The sequence below is a fragment of the Podarcis bocagei genome, assembly GCF_964188305.1.
Source record: "Podarcis bocagei genome assembly, chromosome: 8".
In the NCBI taxonomy this organism is placed as follows: domain Eukaryota; kingdom Metazoa; phylum Chordata; class Lepidosauria; order Squamata; family Lacertidae; genus Podarcis; species Podarcis bocagei.
In genome coordinates, this window is record NC_138133.1 from 49,797,630 (window position 1) to 49,818,709 (window position 21,080).

Here is a 21,080-nt window from a genome sequence, read left to right on the forward strand (position 1 = left end):
TCCACAAACAGCTTAGTGGGTCATGTGGCCAGCATGACTAAACCTCTTCTGGCGCAATGGGACATTATGACAGAAGCCAGAGGGCACAAACATGCCATTTACCTTCCCGCCACAGCAGTACCTATTTATCTACTTGCACTGGTACACCTTCAAACTGAAAGGTTGGCAGAAGCTAGAATAGAGCAATGGAAGCTTACCACATTGCATGGATTCGAACTGCCGACCTTCTGATCAGCAAGCCCAAGAGGCTCAGTGGTTTAGACCACAGCACCACCTGTGTGTGTCCCACAGCTATCAGAGAGAACTTTGACCTTCTAAAAACACTTTTCTTCAGCTTGCTGTGGTTATCCCAGTCACCCATAGATTGTTGTGCACTATGCCATAAGTAAGCATGATACTCTTTCATTCCGTACAGCTAATTGTATCCATATGAGTGACAAATGATACATATCAGACCATTAGTGTTCATAGCAAGTTTGAAATGAGTAGCAGCCATGTGCAAACTGCCTTTCGAGTTAGTGGGAAACCCATGCATGCATGTCAACAATTGTTTTCTTTCTTTTCTAGTACGCAATTACCATTGTAGAAAATACACTCAACCAAGAGGCTCTGAGAATACAAGTTTTTGATTTAGATCAAGAGTACACAGATAATTGGTTTGCAGAATTTTATTTTATCTCAGGAAATGAAAATGGCAACTTTGACATAGTCCTAGACAGAGCAACTAACGAGGGTATCCTGAGGGTTATAAAGGTATGAATTTTCCTATTTTCATTGAAAGTCAAATTCTGATCCTATAACTGTTTATTGAAAATAGAAAATATCCACTCTTTTTCATATTGTCCAAGAAACACAGAGTGAGAGATAACTGTAGTCTCTCAATAAAATAAGCTCTAGAGCAGGGGTGAGGAAACTGGGGCCTTCCTGATGTTGCTGGACTACAATTCCCATCATACCTGCCCATCAAACTGATGGGACATGTCCAACAACACATGCAGAGCCACAGGTTCCCCATCTCCAAACTTCAGCTTTGCTTCCCAATTGACTTGCTTTATATAGTGCCTTAATTCATCTCCGTGTTGTGCACACATCAAGTGTGCATGTTTGCAAAGGGGTATCTACACAATCAGCAGTCCTGCATGGGACATGGCTACATTACTTATCTGCAGACTTTCACACTCAGTGTATGGATGTAGAAGGTGTGGGGTCAGTGATATGCATGATTCTGGGGGTGATATCAGTGGTGCTCCCCAGATTTTCATGCTGCTCTTTTGCAGGTATGACAAAGAGCCAGGGCTAGAAATGCAGTTTTGCCACATGTGTCAGGTTCTTAATCAACCACACAGGACTGTGGACTGACAATGGCTTTTCGTGTTTCCTGCATTTTTTGTGTCATCTGTCAACATCTGTGCTCTGTCTGAAGCACATCTGGGGAAACTTCCTGATTCATATGTAATCTATGGAATTTATTAAACAGATTTTTAAAAACAGAATGATCATAAAATCGTTTGACTGCTTTATTTGGATTTGACTTGTATGTGCTGGCTCTCCTTTTCGCTGCATTCAGCTTTTCTGGAAGAGTCTTGTTATGCAAGCAGCAAATGATTTTAATACAAGATACTTTCCAGCGAATGGCTTTCTAACAATAAAAATGCTATGTGTATGATTTTACTATCCATAAATGGATGTGCATAATACCTTGTGTAAAGGACCAGAGAACAGCATGCATTACACCCTGTTTCTTTCTTTGTTTTAGGAAATTAACTATGAAGAATTTTCAAGCATACCACTGAGTATTGGTGTGCGAAACATAGCTCCTTTCCATTCTTCAGTGGCTTCACAATATCAATATTCAGCGGCTTCTCAGGGTACCCCAATTACAGTACAAATAACCAATGTAATGGAAGGACCAGCATTTTATCCAACTTCAATAAAAGTGTCAGCACCTGAAAGCTTAACAACTAAAACTATACTTACCTATGACGTTGGAACATTCCAAGCTATCGACCAGGATACTGGGAAAATTGCCACTAACGTCCGGTAAGATAGGCTTTGTTTTCAGGATTCTTCTTTGTAGCTCACCCCAAGAATTCAGACTTATCAGAGTGTGTGTGTGTGTGTGTATTCACTATAAGCAGGACTCCATCTTTGCACCCACACATGCATACACACACAGAGAGAAAGCAAAAGCTCTTGTTTCCAAAAAGGATGGAGGGTGGGGGTCTGCTCTCGCCACCACTTTTAATTGTTTTCCGAGATATGGAGAGAAGGAAAAGGGAAAACTGGGATATTCTGGGATCAAATCAGAAACCAGGATGGCTTCTGTGATTCTGGGACTGCCCCTGCAAAATTGGGACATTGGAAGGTCTGCGTTTAGTATACAATAGGTGACCTTCAAAGTTGATCTTTCTCTGCTCTTTAAACTGCATTTGTCAAAAATGAATTGTGGCTATTATATGGTTGATTTTTAAAGGAATGCATTTACAGTTCTGAATTTCAAATGTCAACGTTTTGAGGATACAGAGACTTCCAAGTGACTGTGGTATAAATAAATCCACTAATGGTACTCATCTATATTCTTGGTGGGGGAAACCTTGAGGCCTCTGGTGCTAATAATGCACATTATTAATCCTAAAATAGCAAATCACAGAGCAATAAAAATAGTGTTATCTTAGTATGAATACCAATGCAAGGCAGATGTTCTATTATGGCCCTTCCCAGACATGAGGAGTTCCTGGTGACATGGAAATTGGAGACTCATTATTCTTACTTACAGTAATTGCGCCTGCCTGCTATATAGCAGAAGTAGGAACTGCACAATCAGAGGTCTTCTAGGTTGAGTCCAACCCCTGCTCTGGACCCTGCAGGACACAGTTACAGCACCCATTACAGATGGCTGCTGAAGTACCTTCAGCAAAGTCTTGTCACCTCTGCTCATTCTGCATAATATGTGGAACCAAAACTCTAAGATACAACAAAAAGGTTTGCTCTCACATAACAGTATTTTCTCCTATTAAACTGAGCAAATAAAATCAGTCAGTTTGTGCAAATGTAAGCACTGTTACATCTTAAAATGAAGCCCAATTCATTTCTGCTAATCAAAAACAGCTACGTCATGGGACGTGATCCAGCCGCCTGGTTTCGAGTCAACCCAACAACTGGCGTCATCTCTTTCAACAAAGTGATTGATCGGGAATCAATCTATGTAGTCAATGGGGTATACTCTGCAGAGCTGCTAGCTATTACTAGAGGTAAGAAAAGAGCTGGTTTTTTAAATATAATTTTCCTTGCTATTTACAGGAAGTCTGCAACAGCTTGAAGAAATGCAATTCTGCAAACTGAGATAGTTTTTCCAACTATCTCGTAGTCCATTTTGAGCTAGTGAAGAAAGTAGCCTTTGTGGGTTTCAAATAGCTAAATATACAAATATTCCCCCTTCAACAACTGCACCCAAATGTTGGTGTGGGTAGTTTCAAATCCACACATGAAACTGATTCCCCATAAATCACCTCTGAAGACTCCACACTTCTTGAGCTCCTCTTTGTGTAAACTCTCTTCTGTCTCAGCTTCTTCAGCTTCCAACAGTAGAAATTGAAAGCGCAAAATAAATGCATGCTGCTCAGTCATGCAACAGAATGTTTACAAAGATACCCATATTTTCAAATGAATGGAGACACAAACTGCCGCTGAGGGACTTTTGAGGCTTTAGAGCAGGCATAGGGAAACTTGGCCCTCCAGATATTTTGAGACTACAATTCCCATCATCCCTGACCACTGGTCCTGTTAGCTAGAGATGGTGGGAGTTGTAGTCCCAAAACATCTGGAGGGCCAAGTTTGCCTATGCCTGCTTTAAATAGATACAGGGCTCTACAAGATTTCTCCTACTGGCAGTTCAGTGCTGCTGTTCAGTGGTGTTGATCGTGATATCCAAGGATATCACGTTTAAACTATCCAAATTATAAGAGGCATGTAAACTACCATATGTGAACTGATCATATAAGAAGCAGGGGCTGGATCAGACCAAAGACCCATCCATTCCAGCATGTTGTTCTCACAGTGGCTAACTAGATGCCTACTGGAATCCTGGAAGCACTCTCCTCATTTGTGGTTCTCAGCAAATGTTATTCAGAAGTATATTGCCCCTGACCCTGTTTAAAGAATTGAGGCTGGTGACTATTGATATATTTTGTGGAATCAAATTCTGTAATTCTGCTGTGTGAAGGATTACTTCCTTTTGTTACTGAATCTTCCATCATTCAGCTTCATTGGATGAGCTCAGGTCCTAGAATCCTAAGAGGCTCTAGAATGCTAAGAAAGAAAATGTCTCTCTATCCATTGCCTTCAAACCATGAATAATTTTATATACCTCCACCATGTCCTCTGCCCTTAACTTGCCATTTTTTAAAACTAAAAAGACCCAAATGTTGCAACCCTTCCACATCAAAGAGTAGTTCCAGCTCCAGTAATTGCAACCCTTCCACATCAGAGAGTAGTTCCAGATCATTTTGGCTGCCCTTTTCTTCACCTCTTCCAGCTTCAAAATATGATTTTCAAGAGAAAGTGACCAGTGTACAACACTTCAAGTGCAGTCCCACTGTGCAGCTGTATAGCAGTTTTATTTTCAGTTCCTTTGCTTATAATCCCACACATTGAATTCACCCTTTTCACAATTGCCACACACTACATTGGCATTTTCATTGAATTATCCACTATTATTCCAAGGTCTCATTCCCGATCAGTCCCTGCCAGTTCAAACCCTTTTAGCACAAATGTCAATTAAGGAATTCTTGCCCTCAGTGTGCAGAACTTTATCATTTTAATGCACATTTGCTCAGCTTAGAGAGCTCCTTTTGAGGCTCCTTGCAATCCATCTTTTTAATTTTATCATCCTAAACAATTTGGTGCCATCAATAAACCTGGCTACCTCATTGCTCAACCCTAACCCTAACTCCAAGTTCAAGTTTTTTAAAATCACTGTTCTCAATCCCTTGGGAGATACAGTTTATTATATCCCTCCATTGTGGGAGCTGCCTGTTTATTCCCACTCTCTTGCTAACCCATTTGTGACACAAAAATGTAGTTTTTTCTGAATCTGGAAATGTTCCTGCTTTCACAGATACACCATTACTGGGACTGCCTACATTTATTTTCACCAGTTTTCAAATGGACAAACTGCAGGGTAATGCAGAATCAATCTGCAATGAGATTTTAGTTTCAAAATGAAACCAGTTTCTCAAGAAGCACTTTTGAGGACCAAAAAGTATCCCATAAAACTAGATTGTGTGTGGACAATGTACTAAGTCTCCACTGATTCTAGAATAAAATGCTGTCTGCAGACAGCCTTCCTCCCCCCCCCCCCCGCTTTTTATCCCATTATCAGCCATTGAGTATTTAACAGCTGTTTAACTTCAAACAATAAAATCAACCACTTGTTTACTTTTCTGATTTGTACAAATGTAGTTTTGCCATGCTGTTTGCTTACCAGGAGTATTTTTCTTCTGCAACATAGACTAGTAAGATGCACCTGATTCCACCCACCCACCATCCTCATATAGATGCCTTTTATTACAGACAGTCCTTTCACAACAGCTACTGGTACCATTGTGCTTACTATTGATGATGTCAATGACAACTGCCCTACTGTAACAGACGAAATCAGAAGAGTATGTGTGGACAATCCAACAGCGGTAATCACAGCTCATGATCTAGATGGCCATCCATATGGTCCACCTTTTAAATTTACAATAGTGGCACAGTCTCCAGGAAGTTCGTGGAACATCAGAATAGTGAATGGTGAGTACATTTATATGTAGAGATCACCTTGCCAGTCAATGCTTGCCTGACTTTCTAAGCTGGTTTACCTTCCAACACCTCCCTCCTATCCCTGCACCAACCATTTCTTTGTATGGTAAGTTTGTAAGAATCGGTGTGCTTTCTGGTCACTCTCAACTTGGGCATGTGGGAATCCTACACAACAGTTTGAGCAGGCATCCCCAACCTTCGGCCCTCCAGATGTTTTGGACTACAATTCCCATCATCCCTGACCACTGGTCCTGTTACCTAGGGATCATGGGAGTTGTAGGCCAAAACATCTGGAGGGCCGCAGGTTGGGGATGCCTGAGTTTGAGCATCTGGGCCACAGGAAGGGAGAAACATCTATTGAGTTTGTAGCAAACAAAGACATTCAGACAAAGGCATGGTGCAACTGTGTAATGTTATGTAATTCAGCTTCAATATAATGCAAATGTCTTGCAGTATCTGTAATTAATTAAAGCATCCCTGAGAGTAAGCCTTCTTCAACCTCATGTCCTCGAGGTTTTGGGACTGCATTTCCCATCATCCCTTACTGTTGGCCACACTGGCATAGACTCATGGAAGTTGTAGTCCAAAACATCTAGAGGGCAGGTGTGTGAAGGCTGGGGAAGGCTGCTCAAAGCATTTGCTAGAGGAATGTTCTCCAAGCATGACCATCAAATAACCCTCTCCTGCTCTCTGGCTTCTCTGTGATCAACATGAGTGTAGCTGTTGGGTACCTGCCCCCATTCACTTTTATCAGTTGATGGCCAATTCTTACAAGACATTGCTAATTAACTTCATCAGCCCAGGGAATGGGAGGGTAAGCAAAGAGAGAAGTCAGTGGCATAGCTGCACTGTGCTGCAGGAAAGAAACTCAAATGTGCTTTCTGAATGCACCCAGATGGGTTCTGAGGTTTGTATCCTAGATCGCACAAGATTAGGCTCCATCAGCACATGGATTTCTGCTTGCTCATCAGGACTTCCCCCTTCTTCTTACCCCCACATGCTCCCTGTGCCCTCCCCAGCTTTGCTCCTGAGGGTTGACAGAACTCCTAGAACAGATTTAGTGAACATTCATGGGAAGGAGAGGGTGAGGAAATCCCATTGTGCAAGAGGAAATCCTAACGCTGACAGCACACTCACTCAGCACTATGTTGGAGGTGACCCTGAGAGATTAATATAGTCTAGGCTGCCCTCATAAGGACTGCTAACTTTATTTAGGAACATGAACTTGACCCTGAGCAGAGATTCCAAAGCAGAATTCTTAATCTAAATTATTATTTTTGTTTCTTCCCTCTCCCCGCCCCAAACAGATACCTCAGCAGCACTGTTCTCCCAGGATATAGAATTTGTCATTCATGAGGTCCAAGTTAGAGTGTTTGACAACAGTGGCAGAAGCTGTGATAGGCCACTGGTTATTCCTTTGCAAGCCTGTCATTGTGACCGCAATGGGAACTGTGTCAAGTCTGCCACTCGAAGAATCACTGTTACTATTATTGGTGGTGGTGCTGGTGGAGGTGGTGGTGCCGGTGGTGCTGGTGGTGCTGGTGGAGGAGGAGCAGGAGGAGGAGGAATGGCAGGAGGTGGAACAGGCGTTATTGGTGGAGGTGGCCAGGGAGGAGTCATTGGGGGAGGAACTGGTGGAGGAGGAACCAGCGGAGGAGGAACTGGCTGGGGAGGAAGCACAGGGGGAGGAACTGGCGGAGGAGGAACTGGTGGAGGAGGAACTGGTGGAGGAGGAACTGGGGGAGAAGGAACTGGAGGAGGAACCGGTGAGGGAGCAGGCACCTGGGGAGGAACAGGAGGAGGAAGAGATGACGGAACAGGAGGAACTGGTGGTGGCACTGGTGGTGTTATTGATTATGGTGACGGTGGCACAGGTGGCTATGGTGGTTATGGTGGCTATGGTGGTTATGATGGTTATGGTTGGGGCAGACAAGGAGGCGCAGAAACTACACTTAGTGCTACAGCCATTGGCCTGATGTTCCTCGGAGGACTAATATTTGTGTGTAAGTATTCTACTGAAACTAAATTAACTATTTCTGTTTTGTTTGTTTGTTCTTTGGAATTCTGTGTGTTTTTTAAAAGGGAACTAGACCGCTGATCTTTCTTATTTAATATTTTGCTATAACATTATTGCATTAATGAAAGCTGCTCTGTGCACCTTCCCATGAAATGAGGATTTTTGACAAGAGGAGAGTTGAAGATTTTGGAGTCCCATTAACTATATGTTTATGTTCACACACTTTAAAATCACAACCTAGCCTTGAAGGAAGTATCAAGTGCTGCATTTAACACAGAAATGTGTGCTACCATAGCTTAATGCACAAGGCTAAGCAGAGGGATGCGGGTGGCACTGTGGGTTAAACCACAGAGCCTAGGGCTTGCCTATCAGAAGGTTGGCGGTTCGAATCCCTGCGTCGGGGTAAGCTCCCGTTGCTTGGACCCTGCTCCTGCCAAGCCAGCAGTTTGAAAGCATGAAGTGCAAGTAGATAAATAGGTACCGCTCCAGTGGGAAGGTAAACAGCATTTCCGTGTGCTGCTCTGGTTTGCCAGAAGCGGCTTAGTCATGGCCACATAACCCGGAAGCTGTATGCCGGCTCCCTCGGCCAATAAAGCGAGATGAGTGCCACAACCCCAGAGTTGTCCCGACTGGACCTAATGGTCAGGGGTCCCTTTACCTTTACCTTTAAGCAGAGTCAATGGCCAAATAGCTGTCTTACTTGTTTCCAAAAAGCCTTAAGATGCCTCATCAACAGATAGTTCTGGGTGCAGCAATGAAAATATAGGAAGTAGCCTTGTGCTGATTCAGACCAGTGCTCCATCTAGCTCGGTATTGTGTCTACACTGACTGACAGTAGCATTTCTGGGGTTTTAGGCAGCAGTTTTCCCCAGCCCTGCCTGGAGATTGATTGGGGATTGGGAATCTTGGGGATTGAACCTGGGACCTTCTGCATGCAAAGTAGATGCTTTACCACTCAGCTATGGCTCTTCCCAACTGCACCTGCAAAGCAGTTCCAGAGATGCATCAGTTGCCATAGGAGTGCTGCTCATGTAGCTGCCAGGGCAGCTGCTGTATCAGCAATGGGAATGGTGTTAAACTGGATCCCAGCACCAGTGGGCTGACTGGTCTGCTTGAATCAGAGTTATATCCTGGCACCTAATGCTGTCTCAGCCATGCCTGTTCGTGTAAAGAAGGATAAATAGAAATAATGTGTTGTTCGTAATGCTCACCATTGAAACATAAAAGTGGTTAAACAAATAGATTAAGAAATATAGATGATAAGAGAAAATAATTTAGAACAGTATGAAAACACAATTAAAAGGACAGTAAATAGGAAACCATGGAAAGAGTGGAAGGGAAGTAAAAGTAAAGATATATAGTAATTTGGATGAATATAGATAAGTTATTATTATTGTAATTCGTGTTTTATATATATGCTGTTGTCAGGGGTTTAGGTGCAGAGGCACGGGCAAGGGAGGAAACAGAGAGCGAAGGGGAGGAGACAGAGGAAAGGATGAGTGATGACGACGACCCGAGATCTCCCAGTCTTTCCAGTGAATCAGAGGATTCACAGAAAGGAGCACCAGTGGCCAGGGCAAGGGGGGCGTCTAGGGAGGCACCCCAGGAAGATAGAGCCAGAGGAGACTCAGGGGGGAGCAGCTGGAAATCGGGACCAGCGTCACCGCCAGGAAGCAGGGAAGAGGAAAGGAGCCAGGAGGGAAGCGCTGGCAGCTCACCACAGGAGGGAGGGCAGGAGTCAGGAGTGGCCACACCTCCATCGGGGAGCGAAGAAACGGTTAAGAGGAAAGTGGAAGGTTGGGCGCGCGCGCCAAGTTCAAATGCAGAGGAAGGCGGCGCAGTGAGCAGCCCCGAAAGGGAACCGGGTCCTAAAGCCCGGCGCAAGGAGGCAGAAGGGTCTGGGTCAGCGTCAGAAGAATCCCGGAAGGAAGAAGCCCCGGGGGGTAGAGGGACCCAGAGGAGGACAGTCAGGAGGAAAAGGTGGAGCAAGGCTAGGATATTAAGTTGGTGCGCACGGGGCGGAGACTCAGACGGAGCCTCGCCGATCTAGCTAGTAGACGTAGAGTTGCAGACAGCAGCGTGAGAATGGAAACTGTAATTCAATAAAGACTTTTACTTAATGACCGCTGGCTAGCGTGATCCTCTGTGAGCTAGGATCTTGAAGCAGCTCTGACAGTAGGCTCCGTCTCCACATTGTGGGCATCTGCAGCCTCGAGGAGAGGAGAGAAACAGGCGCCCACTAGCGAGCTCACGAACGGCAGGAGACATGACGGCTGAGCAGCAGATAGAGGACCTCAGAAAAGCAGTGGCACAACTGAACGCCGAGGTTCTCGCATCCAGGAAGAGAGAGGACGAGGCAGCTGCCGCCTGCAGGGATCTCCAGGTCAGGTTAGACGTACTGGCAAAGCAACCACCCCGGCAGGAGGGAATTGGGTTGGCGAGACGGACAGGCGGGCTGCTCTCTCACTTCGATGGGAACCTGCAACAGTATCCCAACTTTAGAGCCGACGTACTGTGCGCACTGCAACTGTTGCATAAAGACTTTAGAGATGAACAGGAGAGAGTGGGGTTCATCATGTCCCATCTGCATGGGGAGGCGAAAGCATGGTTGCGCAATTTATGGAGAGATAACGATCCGGCGCTCCAGAATGCGGATGCCTTTATAAAAGCGATGGATGGGTGTTTCTTATCAAGTATTGACATTGATCTTGCACGGAAGGAGGTGCATGGGCTGAGACAAGGGAGGGCCAGCGTCAGACAGTATCATGCACGCTTTTTCGCCTTGGTCAGCGCCCTGGAATGGGACAGAGATTCGGCTCCTGTAAGAGACCTCTTTTGGGAGGGACTGCACAACTCGATTAAAGATGAGATAGCGAGGGGGGAGAGACCCCGAACCACCCAGGAGGTCGTTCAGAGGGCACTGGCCGTGGGGGTGAGGCTGGAAGGACGTCCGTGGAGCAAGGACGAAGGACGTGGAGGGCACGAACCAGCCGGGGGCCCCTCCTTCTTTCCCAGAGAAGCAGCGCGAACGCAATCCACGCCTCCGCCAGGAGGAGGAGCCGAACCTATGGAGGTTGGAGGTGCAAGGGCTCAGTCAGCAACCAGAGCCCTAGCACCGGCAGCAGTGAAGGCGAAGCCTCCTAGAGGGACCAGGAAGTGTTACGTCTGTGAGCAGCCAGGGCATATGGCGAAAGAGTGTCCCCAGAGGCCCCACAAGCTTACTGCAGCCTCAGCAATGGTGACTGCAGCAACGCAACAAGGAGGACCACAGCAGGGAAACGACAATGTCTGGCTGGAGGAAGAGGCACTGGGGCCCAGCCAGACGTGTTAGTGACGCAGTCCCCAGAAATTTTACAGCCAGTGAACCCCCTCCCGCCCAAACCAGTAGTGAGGCTCACAGCATCTCTCCAGCTGCCCAATGGAATCACCATGGACGTGCCAATCACCATCGACTCCGGCAGCAACGCGGACTTTATAGGGCAGGAATTTGTCGACAGGCACGCTGTGCAGTTGCTGCCGGCCACACTGCCCCTGCAGGTTGTCACGGTGGATGGCAGGGAGCTGCTAGGGGGGCAAGTGGTGAAGCAGACGCCACCAATGGTGATGCGACTTGGGAATCACAGGGAAGTCATCAGCTTCAACGTCACTCAACTGTCTGACACGCCCATTGTATTGGGTATGAGTTGGCTGGACAAGCACAGCCCAACGATGGCTTGGTTCCAGAGGCAGCTGGTCTTCGGCTCTTCCTTTTGTGCTGAACACTGCATCGTACCCAGGCAGGAAGGAGAGGAAGAGGAGTCACAGCTGCTGCTAGGCACGCTGCAAGCGATTCCCCACAAGTACGCAGAATTTCTGGAAGTTTTCTGCGAGAAGGAGGCGGACAGGCTACCCCCTCACAGACCATATGACTGCAAAATTGACCTGCTGCCGGGGGCGGCGCTCCCTAAAGGGAAGCTGTATTCCATGTCTGAGGACGAACTGCAGGAACTCAAAGACTTCATCGATCATAATTTGGAGCGCGGTTTCATCCGGGAGTCTAAGGCAGTGGGGGGCAGTCCTGTATTCTTTGTTAAGAAGCGAGACACGCCCCAAAAAAGACTCGTAGTGGATTACAGGATTTTGAACAGTGTGACCAAGCCGTCGGACTTCCCCATGCCCCGCATCGACGACCTCCTGGCGAAGGTACGGAAAGGAAAGGTGTTCACCAAGTTGGACCTGCGGGGGGCGTACAACCTCATTCGCATGCGGGAAGGTGATGAGTGGAAGACAGCCATGTTCACGCCACTGGGTACCTACGAATACAGAGTTATGCCTTTTGGACTACAAAATGGCGCTCACGTTTTTCAAGCATTTATGCATCACGTGTTGGCGGGACTTCTCTACAAGACGTGCGTCTGTTTCTTGGATGACATCCTGATCTTTTCGGAGTCGCAGCAAGAACATGACAAGCACGTCAAGGAAGTGCTGGGCAGGCTAAAGCAACACAGGCTCTACGCCAAGCTGGAGAAGTGCCAATTTGACGTGCCGGAGGTGGATTTTCTGGGCTACAAGCTGTCTGCCAAGGGGCTCGCCATGGACAGCGCCAAGGTTCGAGCGGTGTTGGATTGGAAGAGCCCACGCAACCGGAAGGAGGTCCAACGGTTTGTCGGCTTTGCGAACTTCTATCGCAAGTTTATCAAGGGCTTCGCGATGCAGACGGCGGCCATCACTGACACCCTTAGCTCCAAGAAGAAGAAGTTCATCTGGACAGAGCAGGCGGAGCAGTCCTTTCAGGCCCTCAAGCGTCTCTTCGCGTCGGAAGAGCAGCTGCTTCATGTCAACCCCAGCATGCCGATGAGGGTGGAGACAGACGCTTCGGACAGAGCAGTGGGGGCGGTCCTGCTGCAGAAGGACCCACAGGGCGTGTGGCGGCCGGGAGCGTTTTACTCCAGGAAGCTCAGCAAGTCCGAGCAGAACTACACCATATGGGACAGGGAGTTGCTGGCCATTCATGCAGCGTTCAAGGCGTGGAGGCACTTTCTGATCGGCGCCAAGCACACGGTGCAGGTTTGCACGGACCACAAGAATCTGGAACACTGGCGCACGGCACAGTTCCTGAACCAGAGGCAGATACGTTGGGCTGAGTTCTTTGCGGACTTCGACTTCCGAATAGAGTATGTCCCGGGGGACACCAACATCATGGCAGACGCTCTCTCCCGCAAGCCACAGTATCTGGAGGACGCAACACCAGCGGCTGCCATGCACATCTTTGCACCGACAGTGTGGGCGTGCGCCGCGGCGACCGTGGACCTAGAGGCGGTGCGGCGAGCGTTGCAGGGGGACTCCTTCGCACAAACGAAGATGGCAGAGGTGCGAGGGGGCAAGGCAGCGGCCGACGGTTTCCAGCTACGAGATGGCTTGCTCATCCGTAAAGGGGCCATCTACGTGCCGGGTGACGAACTTCGAGCCAAGGTGCTACAGCAGCTGCACGACGCACCCACGGCCGGGCACTTTGGCAAGGAGAAGACGGTGGAATTAGTAGCCAGGGATTTCTGGTGGCCTGGAATGAGAGGGGAGGTCGCAGACTACGTAGCGAGGTGTGACACCTGCCAGAGGGCGAAGCCGGTGCACAAACCGCCGGCTGGACTGTTGGAGCCGCTGCAAACTCCGGTCGAACCTTGGGAAAGGGTGGCTCTGGACTTTGTCACGGATCTGCCCAGCTCAAGGGGCAAGACGGCAGTGTTGGTGGTGGTGGACCTGTTCTCCAAGATGGCGCATTTCATTCCGTGTGCTAAGGTGGCCACGGCGGAGCAAACCGCCAAACTGTTCATAGACCACGTGTTCAAGGTTCACGGTCTGCCACGGTCTATTCTGTCCGACCGCGGGCGGCAGTTCATCTCGAACTTCTGGCAGAAACTGATGGGCTTCCTAAACGTCAAGATCAATCTGGCGTCGGCGAGACACCCGCAGACCAACGGGCAAGCGGAGCGAGCCAATGCCATCATGCAGCAGTACCTGAGATGTTATGCAAACCAACAGCCTGCGACGTGGGTGGATTACCTGCCGCTTGCAGAGTTTGCCTACAACAACACGAAGCACGTATCCACGGGCGTCACGCCGTTCTTCGCCAACAACGGGCGGCACCCTAGAACCTTTCCGGGACTGGAATGCAGGGGAGAAGGGGAGCCGCAGTCAGCAGATGCGTTCGCGTCGGAGCTGCAGGAAGTCCACGATCAGCTGCGGCGCCACCTGGAGCTGGCTAAACACGCATACAAGGTACAAGCGGACAAACACAGAAGGGTTGGCGAAGAGCTCCACGTGGGAGACTGGGTCTGGTTAGCAGCCCACGCAGTGCCGGCCAGGTCGTTGGCCAAGAAGAAACTAGGGCATAAGCAACTGGGGCCCTACCAAGTCGAAGAGCAGGTCAACCCGGTGGCTTTCAGGCTGGCGCTTCCGGAGGGTTCCAGAATGCATCCGGTGTTCCACAGATCGGTGCTCACTCCCTACAAGGCACCGCACAGGTTCCAGGAACCCGGAACGGCGCCGAGTCCGCTCAGAGAAGGGACGGGGCACGCGGGAGTGGCACAGGAGGAGCGCATCAACGAAGTCACGGAGATTTTGGACTCCAGATGGGGGGAAGAGGGAGTAGAATACTTTCTCGCCAGGGAGGGCACCCCGGCCAGTGCGAACAGCTGGGTGCCGGGCTACGCTTTAGACGAACCTCTGCTCAAAGACGAGTTTCATGCCCTCTTCCCACATAGACCTATGCCAGCAGACTTTTTCGACGACTGGCTTTTCACGCCCACGCTTTCGGACAGCACGTTCAGGGGGTTCGACTCGGACGAGGAACCAACACGAGACGTCCGTTCCCCGGAGGGGTCACCCTCGGGATCTGTCTCAGAACCCTCGTATTGGTGGGACGATAGGCCGGAGGAGCAGTTCCGCAGGAAGTGGCTGGACTGTTCCGGCCGAGCAACGCCGCCTGGAGGAAGTGCGGGAGAGACGGACATGGACATTTTCGGGGACGACCCTGGTTTCGAGCACGGCGGCACAGAGATGGAAGAGGAGGTGACTGTCGTCAACGAGAGCAGAGAGGAAGACCTGGAAGAGTTCCGCTGGAGGCCTGCCACGGGAAGCGACCGATATCCGACGTTCGTCCCTTTGCAACAGCAGCCCCCAGCTCCAGCACCGGAAGGAGGGGAGGGGGGACTGGGGGGCTTCGAGGGGGGGATGGATGTCAGGGGTTTAGGTGCAGAGGCACGGGCAAGGGAGGAAACAGAGAGCGAAGGGGAGGAGACAGAGGAAAGGATGAGTGATGACGACGACCCGAGATCTCCCAGTCTTTCCAGTGAATCAGAGGATTCACAGAAAGGAGCACCAGTGGCCAGGGCAAGGGGGGCGTCTAGGGAGGCACCCCAGGAAGATAGAGCCAGAGGAGACTCAGGGGGGAGCAGCTGGAAATCGGGACCAGCGTCACCGCCAGGAAGCAGGGAAGAGGAAAGGAGCCAGGAGGGAAGCGCTGGCAGCTCACCACAGGAGGGAGGGCAGGAGTCAGGAGTGGCCACACCTCCATCGGGGAGCGAAGAAACGGTTAAGAGGAAAGTGGAAGGTTGGGCGCGCGCGCCAAGTTCAAATGCAGAGGAAGGCGGCGCAGTGAGCAGCCCCGAAAGGGAACCGGGTCCTAAAGCCCGGCGCAAGGAGGCAGAAGGGTCTGGGTCAGCGTCAGAAGAATCCCGGAAGGAAGAAGCCCCGGGGGGTAGAGGGACCCAGAGGAGGACAGTCAGGAGGAAAAGGTGGAGCAAGGCTAGGATATTAAGTTGGTGCGCACGGGGCGGAGACTCAGACGGAGCCTCGCCGATCTAGCTAGTAGACGTAGAGTTGCAGACAGCAGCGTGAGAATGGAAACTGTAATTCAATAAAGACTTTTACTTAATGACCGCTGGCTAGCGTGATCCTCTGTGAGCTAGGATCTTGAAGCAGCTCTGACAGCTGTTATCTTTCTTATTATTTTATGCATGACTGTAACATAGTATGTGTTGTCGACAAGAAATAATAGAAAAGTAAATAAGAAAAAAGAAAGAAAGAAAGAAACATAAAAGTGGTTAGAAATCAAGGGATTCTTGGTTCTGTCTAATTTAAAATTCCTCTTGGGTCTCAGAACTTATCATTCCTTGCAAATTAAGTTGCGTATTTATATTTGGAGACAAATATATGCCATAATGCTTAAAAACGGCCTCAATTTCTTTTACCTCTTCTATTAGTGGTTCCAATTCTGATGTCACAGAGTGACTGTTGCGGCTATTGTGGATCTGGTCCTACTGGTGGCGTTGGGGCTGGATTTGAGCCTGTGCCTGAATGTTCAGAAGGAGCTATTCATTCATGGGGAATTGAAGGAGCACAGCCTGAAGACCGGGTTGGTTCATAACTTTGCAGAAAGCTTTACAGGGTCTATCCCATTATCAATATGAAGCCTCTAACACAATGATGGACCCGTCAGACTTCCTAGCACAACCATTATTGTCTGTCCCATCTATTCCATTTCAACATTTGTATTCCACTCTTCAGTGTTTTCGCTCCGAGCCGACTCCCAAGTAATATAAAAGCAACCAAAATAAGCATAGCAAAACAACATATTACTTGGTTGACTATTTTCCTCCATATTGATCTGCCCAACTGCTAGGATCAGCTGAGGCAAGTCTCCCAGGCAGAAGCAGCTCACCAGGTGGGGTGGAACTGCTGTGCTAGCTTCCTGACAGGTGGGCCACTGTTGTTTACTGGGAGGGAGGAGCAAGGCAGCAGGGAGGTTGGTGCAGTATCACCATCATCATCACCATCATTAAAATTTCTATACCGTCCTTCATCTGAAGATCACAGGGTGGTTTACAATATAAAAACACAAAAATACATACCATAATAACAAGCAAAAATAATTCTCCCCCCATCCACCCCCAGTTTAAAAGGCCATAGATTTTTTAATTAGCCAAATGTCTCAGAGGAGTGTTTTTATCTAGCACCTAGAGATATGTAACCAAAGCCCAGGTGAACTTCCCTGGGGAAAGCATTCCACTAAGAGGGAGTGACCACAGAAAAAGCCCATTCTCATGTTGCAGCCCTCCAGACCTCTCACAGAGGAGGCACACTAAGAAGGGCCTCAGATGGTGATCACAGGGTCCAGCTCACTTCGTATGGGGAGAGGCAGTTTTTGAGGCAGCGTGGTCCTGAGCTTTTTAAGGCTTTATAAGTCAAAAGCAGCACTTTGAATTGGGCCCAGAAACTAATTGGCAGCTGGTGCAGTTGAGCCAGGATTGGCATTATATGCTCAAGCCGTCTTGCCCCAGTGAGCAACCTGGCCTCTGAATTCTGCACCAGCTGATGTTTCCAAACTGTCTTCAGAGGCATCTCTGTGTATAACATGCTGCAGTAATCTAAGCTGGAGGTTAAAAGAGCATAGACAACTAATGTTAGGCTATCCTTGTCTAGGCAGGGGTGCAGCTGAAGCAGATGGAAGGTACTCTGTGCCACCAAGGCCACCTGAGCCACAAGTGACAGCAGCAGATCCAGAAGTACTCCAAAGTTGCATACCCACTCCTTCAGAAGAAGTGTAATCCCATCACTTACCTGACCTCCTGGTAGGTGGGTTGCTGCTGCGGAGGGGGAGGGGCCAGGCAGCAGGGTCAGCCTTATGCAGATTGGCTCCCCCTCCACTGCCTTGTCCCACCTTCACTCCCTGTGAACAGCAGCAGCTCTGCTGCCGGGAGGTTAGGTAAATGCTCCCACTCCAACCCAACATCTGCTTCTAATGCCTGTCTAGTTTCCCATTATGCTTGTGGTCCTCTGAATCAAGCCAAAAACCTTGTATTTACATCTCTTTTAAAAAATCAATATTTAAACTAGCTTTTTAAAATTTATTTTTACTCACTTCTTTTAGGATGTTTCAAATATTTGCGGGCAAGTAGCAAATACAGGCATGGGCGACTATGGTGACTCCTCAGGTAAGGCTAAACAGACATTGTAAGTTCGGTAAATAATACTTTTCATATTTATTCCTTCCAGTGGATATATGGAAGGATAATACAAAAGGCTTGGAGATACAGGGCTGCTTCAGAAGCATAACCCGGCTCCACAGCCTGTGTTCACCTACTATAGTTTAGATCAGGGTTTCCCAGACTTGGGTCTCCAGCTGTTTTTGTAGCCCGAAAACAGCTGGAGACCCAAGTTTGGGAAACCTTGGTTTAGATCTTGTTAGCACCTCCAACGTTAACTGAAGTCCATACCATTGAAATCCAGAGATCAACAGATGTTCTTTTGTGCATATGGCATTCATCCATACAGATAAGCTGCTCGCCGTGTGGCTTTCACAGAAGAAGTAGTAGAAGAAGATAGGAGGGGGAGGAAACACCTATACAGTGGTACCTTGGTTTACGAACTTAATCTGTTCTGGAAGTCCATTCTTAAACCAAAACCGTTCTTAAACTGAGGTGCGCTTTCCCTAATGAGGCCTCCCACCGCCAGTGCCCTTCTACCGCTTCCATTCGTAGACCAGGGTAAAGTTCGCTAACCAAAACACCTACTTCCGGTTTGCGGAGTTCATATACCAAAGAGTTCATTAACTGGGCTGTTCGTAAACCCAGGTACCACTGTATATGAGCACTAGTAGCAGTTGGCCTATTAGGATGCACTGCTCCAACAATTTCAATGTGCCCTCAACCAGCCCCACTCTGCCGGCTTTCTTGATGGTGGCACTGGCTGTCAGCTTCCTCCTCTTCAGTCTCAAGATTGCCCTTGTAGAACTCAGAAACAAAGAGGATGGGTGCAAAATTAGAATTAGCTGGCTCAGTCTGTCATTACCTCTAGCACTACCTACCGTATTTTTCCATGTATAAGACTAGGTTTTTTTCCTTAAAAATATTGTCAAAAATTAGGGGGCATCTTATACACGGATACATCTTCCCCCATTTTCTTAAATCTGAGTCCCCCAAAATAGGGGGCATCTTATACATGGGGGTGTCTTATGATGGAAAAATATGGTACCTTTTGCCTAACCAGACCCAAGGGACACCAGACACTACTGCTTGCCCATATTAATGGGGTTTAAAGTGGCTTGAATTCATCTCCGCATTGGCTACTAGGCCAGGATGTTTGGGGGCTACATAAATTACCACTGTTCCTCCGAAAGCACCATGCAAAACTAATATGGGGTTGTTGTTGTTTCTAATTTTCAGATATCTATGCAACTAAGTATAAAGGTGGAGTGAGTACAGGAGTTGAAGAAACAATCGGACTCGGAGCAGTTAAAGGCTATGGAACGAATGTTGATTATGGAACTACTACAGGCTATGGAACAACAGGAAGAAAAGAAGCATATGGAGGGACCATAAAAGAATACAGAGAGAGTGGTGTGAATATGGCTTTCTTGGACAGCTATTTTTCGGAGGTAACCCATGTTCATCTCTTTCAACGCAGGCAGTTTACTAAATGTGCCAGTTTGGGACAAGTCCTTACCATGGTTGTATGCAACTGTCCTTGCCAGTATATGTAGGGCAAATTTCAGTCCCAGGTAAACAGGACTATATTCAGGGTCAGAGAAGTCCAAACTGCTTTTATCCAAGTTGCTGAATGCAGTTGCTTTAGCAAATTGGAGGGGTGGTAGGGAAAGGTGGTGACTTTAGGATGCTTTGCACCAAGTGTATTTCTGGGTGCAGAGAAGTTATACTTGCTGGTTGTATCTGACCACATCTGCCCCTGCCACATCATTTCCTAGGCACATCAATTTCTCCTTCTGCCCTCAACATAAACTCTGCATGCCTGACCTTTGGCTAACAGCAGAAGGAATTTATCTGAACAAATCTAATCACTCCAATTGCACATTTTTTAACCACTGATATTCTGTCTGGTGCTCAATAGCAGTGCATTGCATCTCTTACTTATAGATTTATTTTCTTCTTCGTGTTGATCACAAGAAAGCAAGGACTTCAATTCTGTCTTCCCCTTTCTTCATTTTTAGAAAGCGTTTGCCTATGCTGACGAAGACGAAGGCAGACCTGCAAATGACTGTCTCCTGATATATGATCATGAGGGGATAGGCTCTCCTGTTGGTTCCATTGGCTGTTGCAGTTTTATTGGTGATGATCTGGATGACACCTATCTAGATACACTGGGACCTAAGTTTAAGACCTTGGCAGAAATCTGCCTGGGTGTGCAAATTGAGCCATTCCCAGATACTGACTCAAATTGGCCATCTTTGCCCAATCCTGATCTCGATATAAGCCTGCCACCGCCTGGAACTACCATCGTTGTTAATACATCTTCAACTATGACTCCACCTCCTCCTGTTGGCAGCACGACGGTTGTTACTGAAAATACCTACACAACTACTTCTGCTGTACAGCCTCCAAGGCCTGATCCTATGCTCCAAGGCAATGTAGTGGTGACTGAGACGTATACAACGGGGCCAACAATGAAACCTCCTACAATGAATGTCGATCCTCTGTGTGGATCAAATGTTGTGGTAACAGAAAGGGTGCTTGCTCCTGGCGCAGTCACTGATTTGCATGGCATGATAGATATTCCAGAGCTACCAGATGGGTCCAATGTGGTGGTCACAGAAAGGGTGATTGCTCCAAATGCAAGGATGCCCCCTTCCATGAGTATTCCTGACCTGTCTGAGGGGTCAAATGTAGTGGTGACGGAAAGAGTGATTCGACCTGTTGGAGGCATGCAGGGCAATTTGAGCATTCCTTCTGAGTTATCAGGTGGACGCAATGTGGTTGTTACTGAAAGAGTAGTGTCAGGGGCAGGAATGAGTGGAGGCATTGGTGGCATGAGTAGCATCCCTTCTGAGTTATCAGGTGGACGCAATGTGGTTGTTACTGAAAGAGTAGTGTCAGGGGCAGGAATGAGTGGCGGCGTTGGCAGCATGAGTGGCATCACAGGTCAAATGCTGAGTCCCGATAATCTCTTTAGCCAAACAATAGGATCCGCTTCTCCTGGTACGAGTCGAAAGCGAGTGACAAAATACAGCACTATTCAGTATTCGAATCAATAAAGCCTCTTGCAATTACATATTGCTGCAAAACTCCCTTTTTTTTTAAGAGAGAGATTTGCCACTGAACAATGTTACTATTTATACATAGCAAATCACATGGGGGGGGGGAGAGACTTGCCTGAAAACTTCTTAAAGCTATGCAGACCAAAAAGGAAATGCAGAATCACTGCCAATATAGGACCACTCTAGCACCCTGCCCGCCCCCCATCCACAAATGGCAGTGAATATAATGCAGGA

General features: G+C 48.0%; 1 protein-coding gene and 1 long non-coding RNA gene across 2 annotated transcripts in view; one reads left to right on the forward strand and one right to left on the reverse strand.

The window, feature by feature from the left end:
• LOC308594090 (desmoglein-1-like) overlaps positions 1-20,884 on the forward strand; it is a 39,450-nt gene extending 18,566 nt beyond the window's left edge. The window contains exons 8-16 of the mRNA XM_081206780.1: positions 568-753; positions 1,757-2,040; positions 3,109-3,251; positions 5,572-5,793; positions 7,110-7,805; positions 16,060-16,211; positions 17,727-17,790; positions 19,021-19,232; positions 19,803-20,884. Coding sequence (XP_081062906.1) covers positions 568-753; positions 1,757-2,040; positions 3,109-3,251; positions 5,572-5,793; positions 7,110-7,805; positions 16,060-16,211; positions 17,727-17,790; positions 19,021-19,232; positions 19,803-20,843 — 3,000 coding nt within the window. The 3' untranslated portion in view covers positions 20,844-20,884. The remainder of the gene's footprint in view (positions 1-567; positions 754-1,756; positions 2,041-3,108; positions 3,252-5,571; positions 5,794-7,109; positions 7,806-16,059; positions 16,212-17,726; positions 17,791-19,020; positions 19,233-19,802) is intronic.
• Positions 7,812-16,053, reverse strand: LOC308594119. Its single transcript, XR_014011340.1, has 3 exons — positions 15,786-16,053; positions 8,611-9,237; positions 7,812-8,246 (listed from the first exon to the last, which is right to left on the reverse strand). It is a non-coding gene; the product is annotated as an uncharacterized lncRNA (long non-coding RNA).
• Positions 20,885-21,080: the final 196 nt, after the last annotated feature.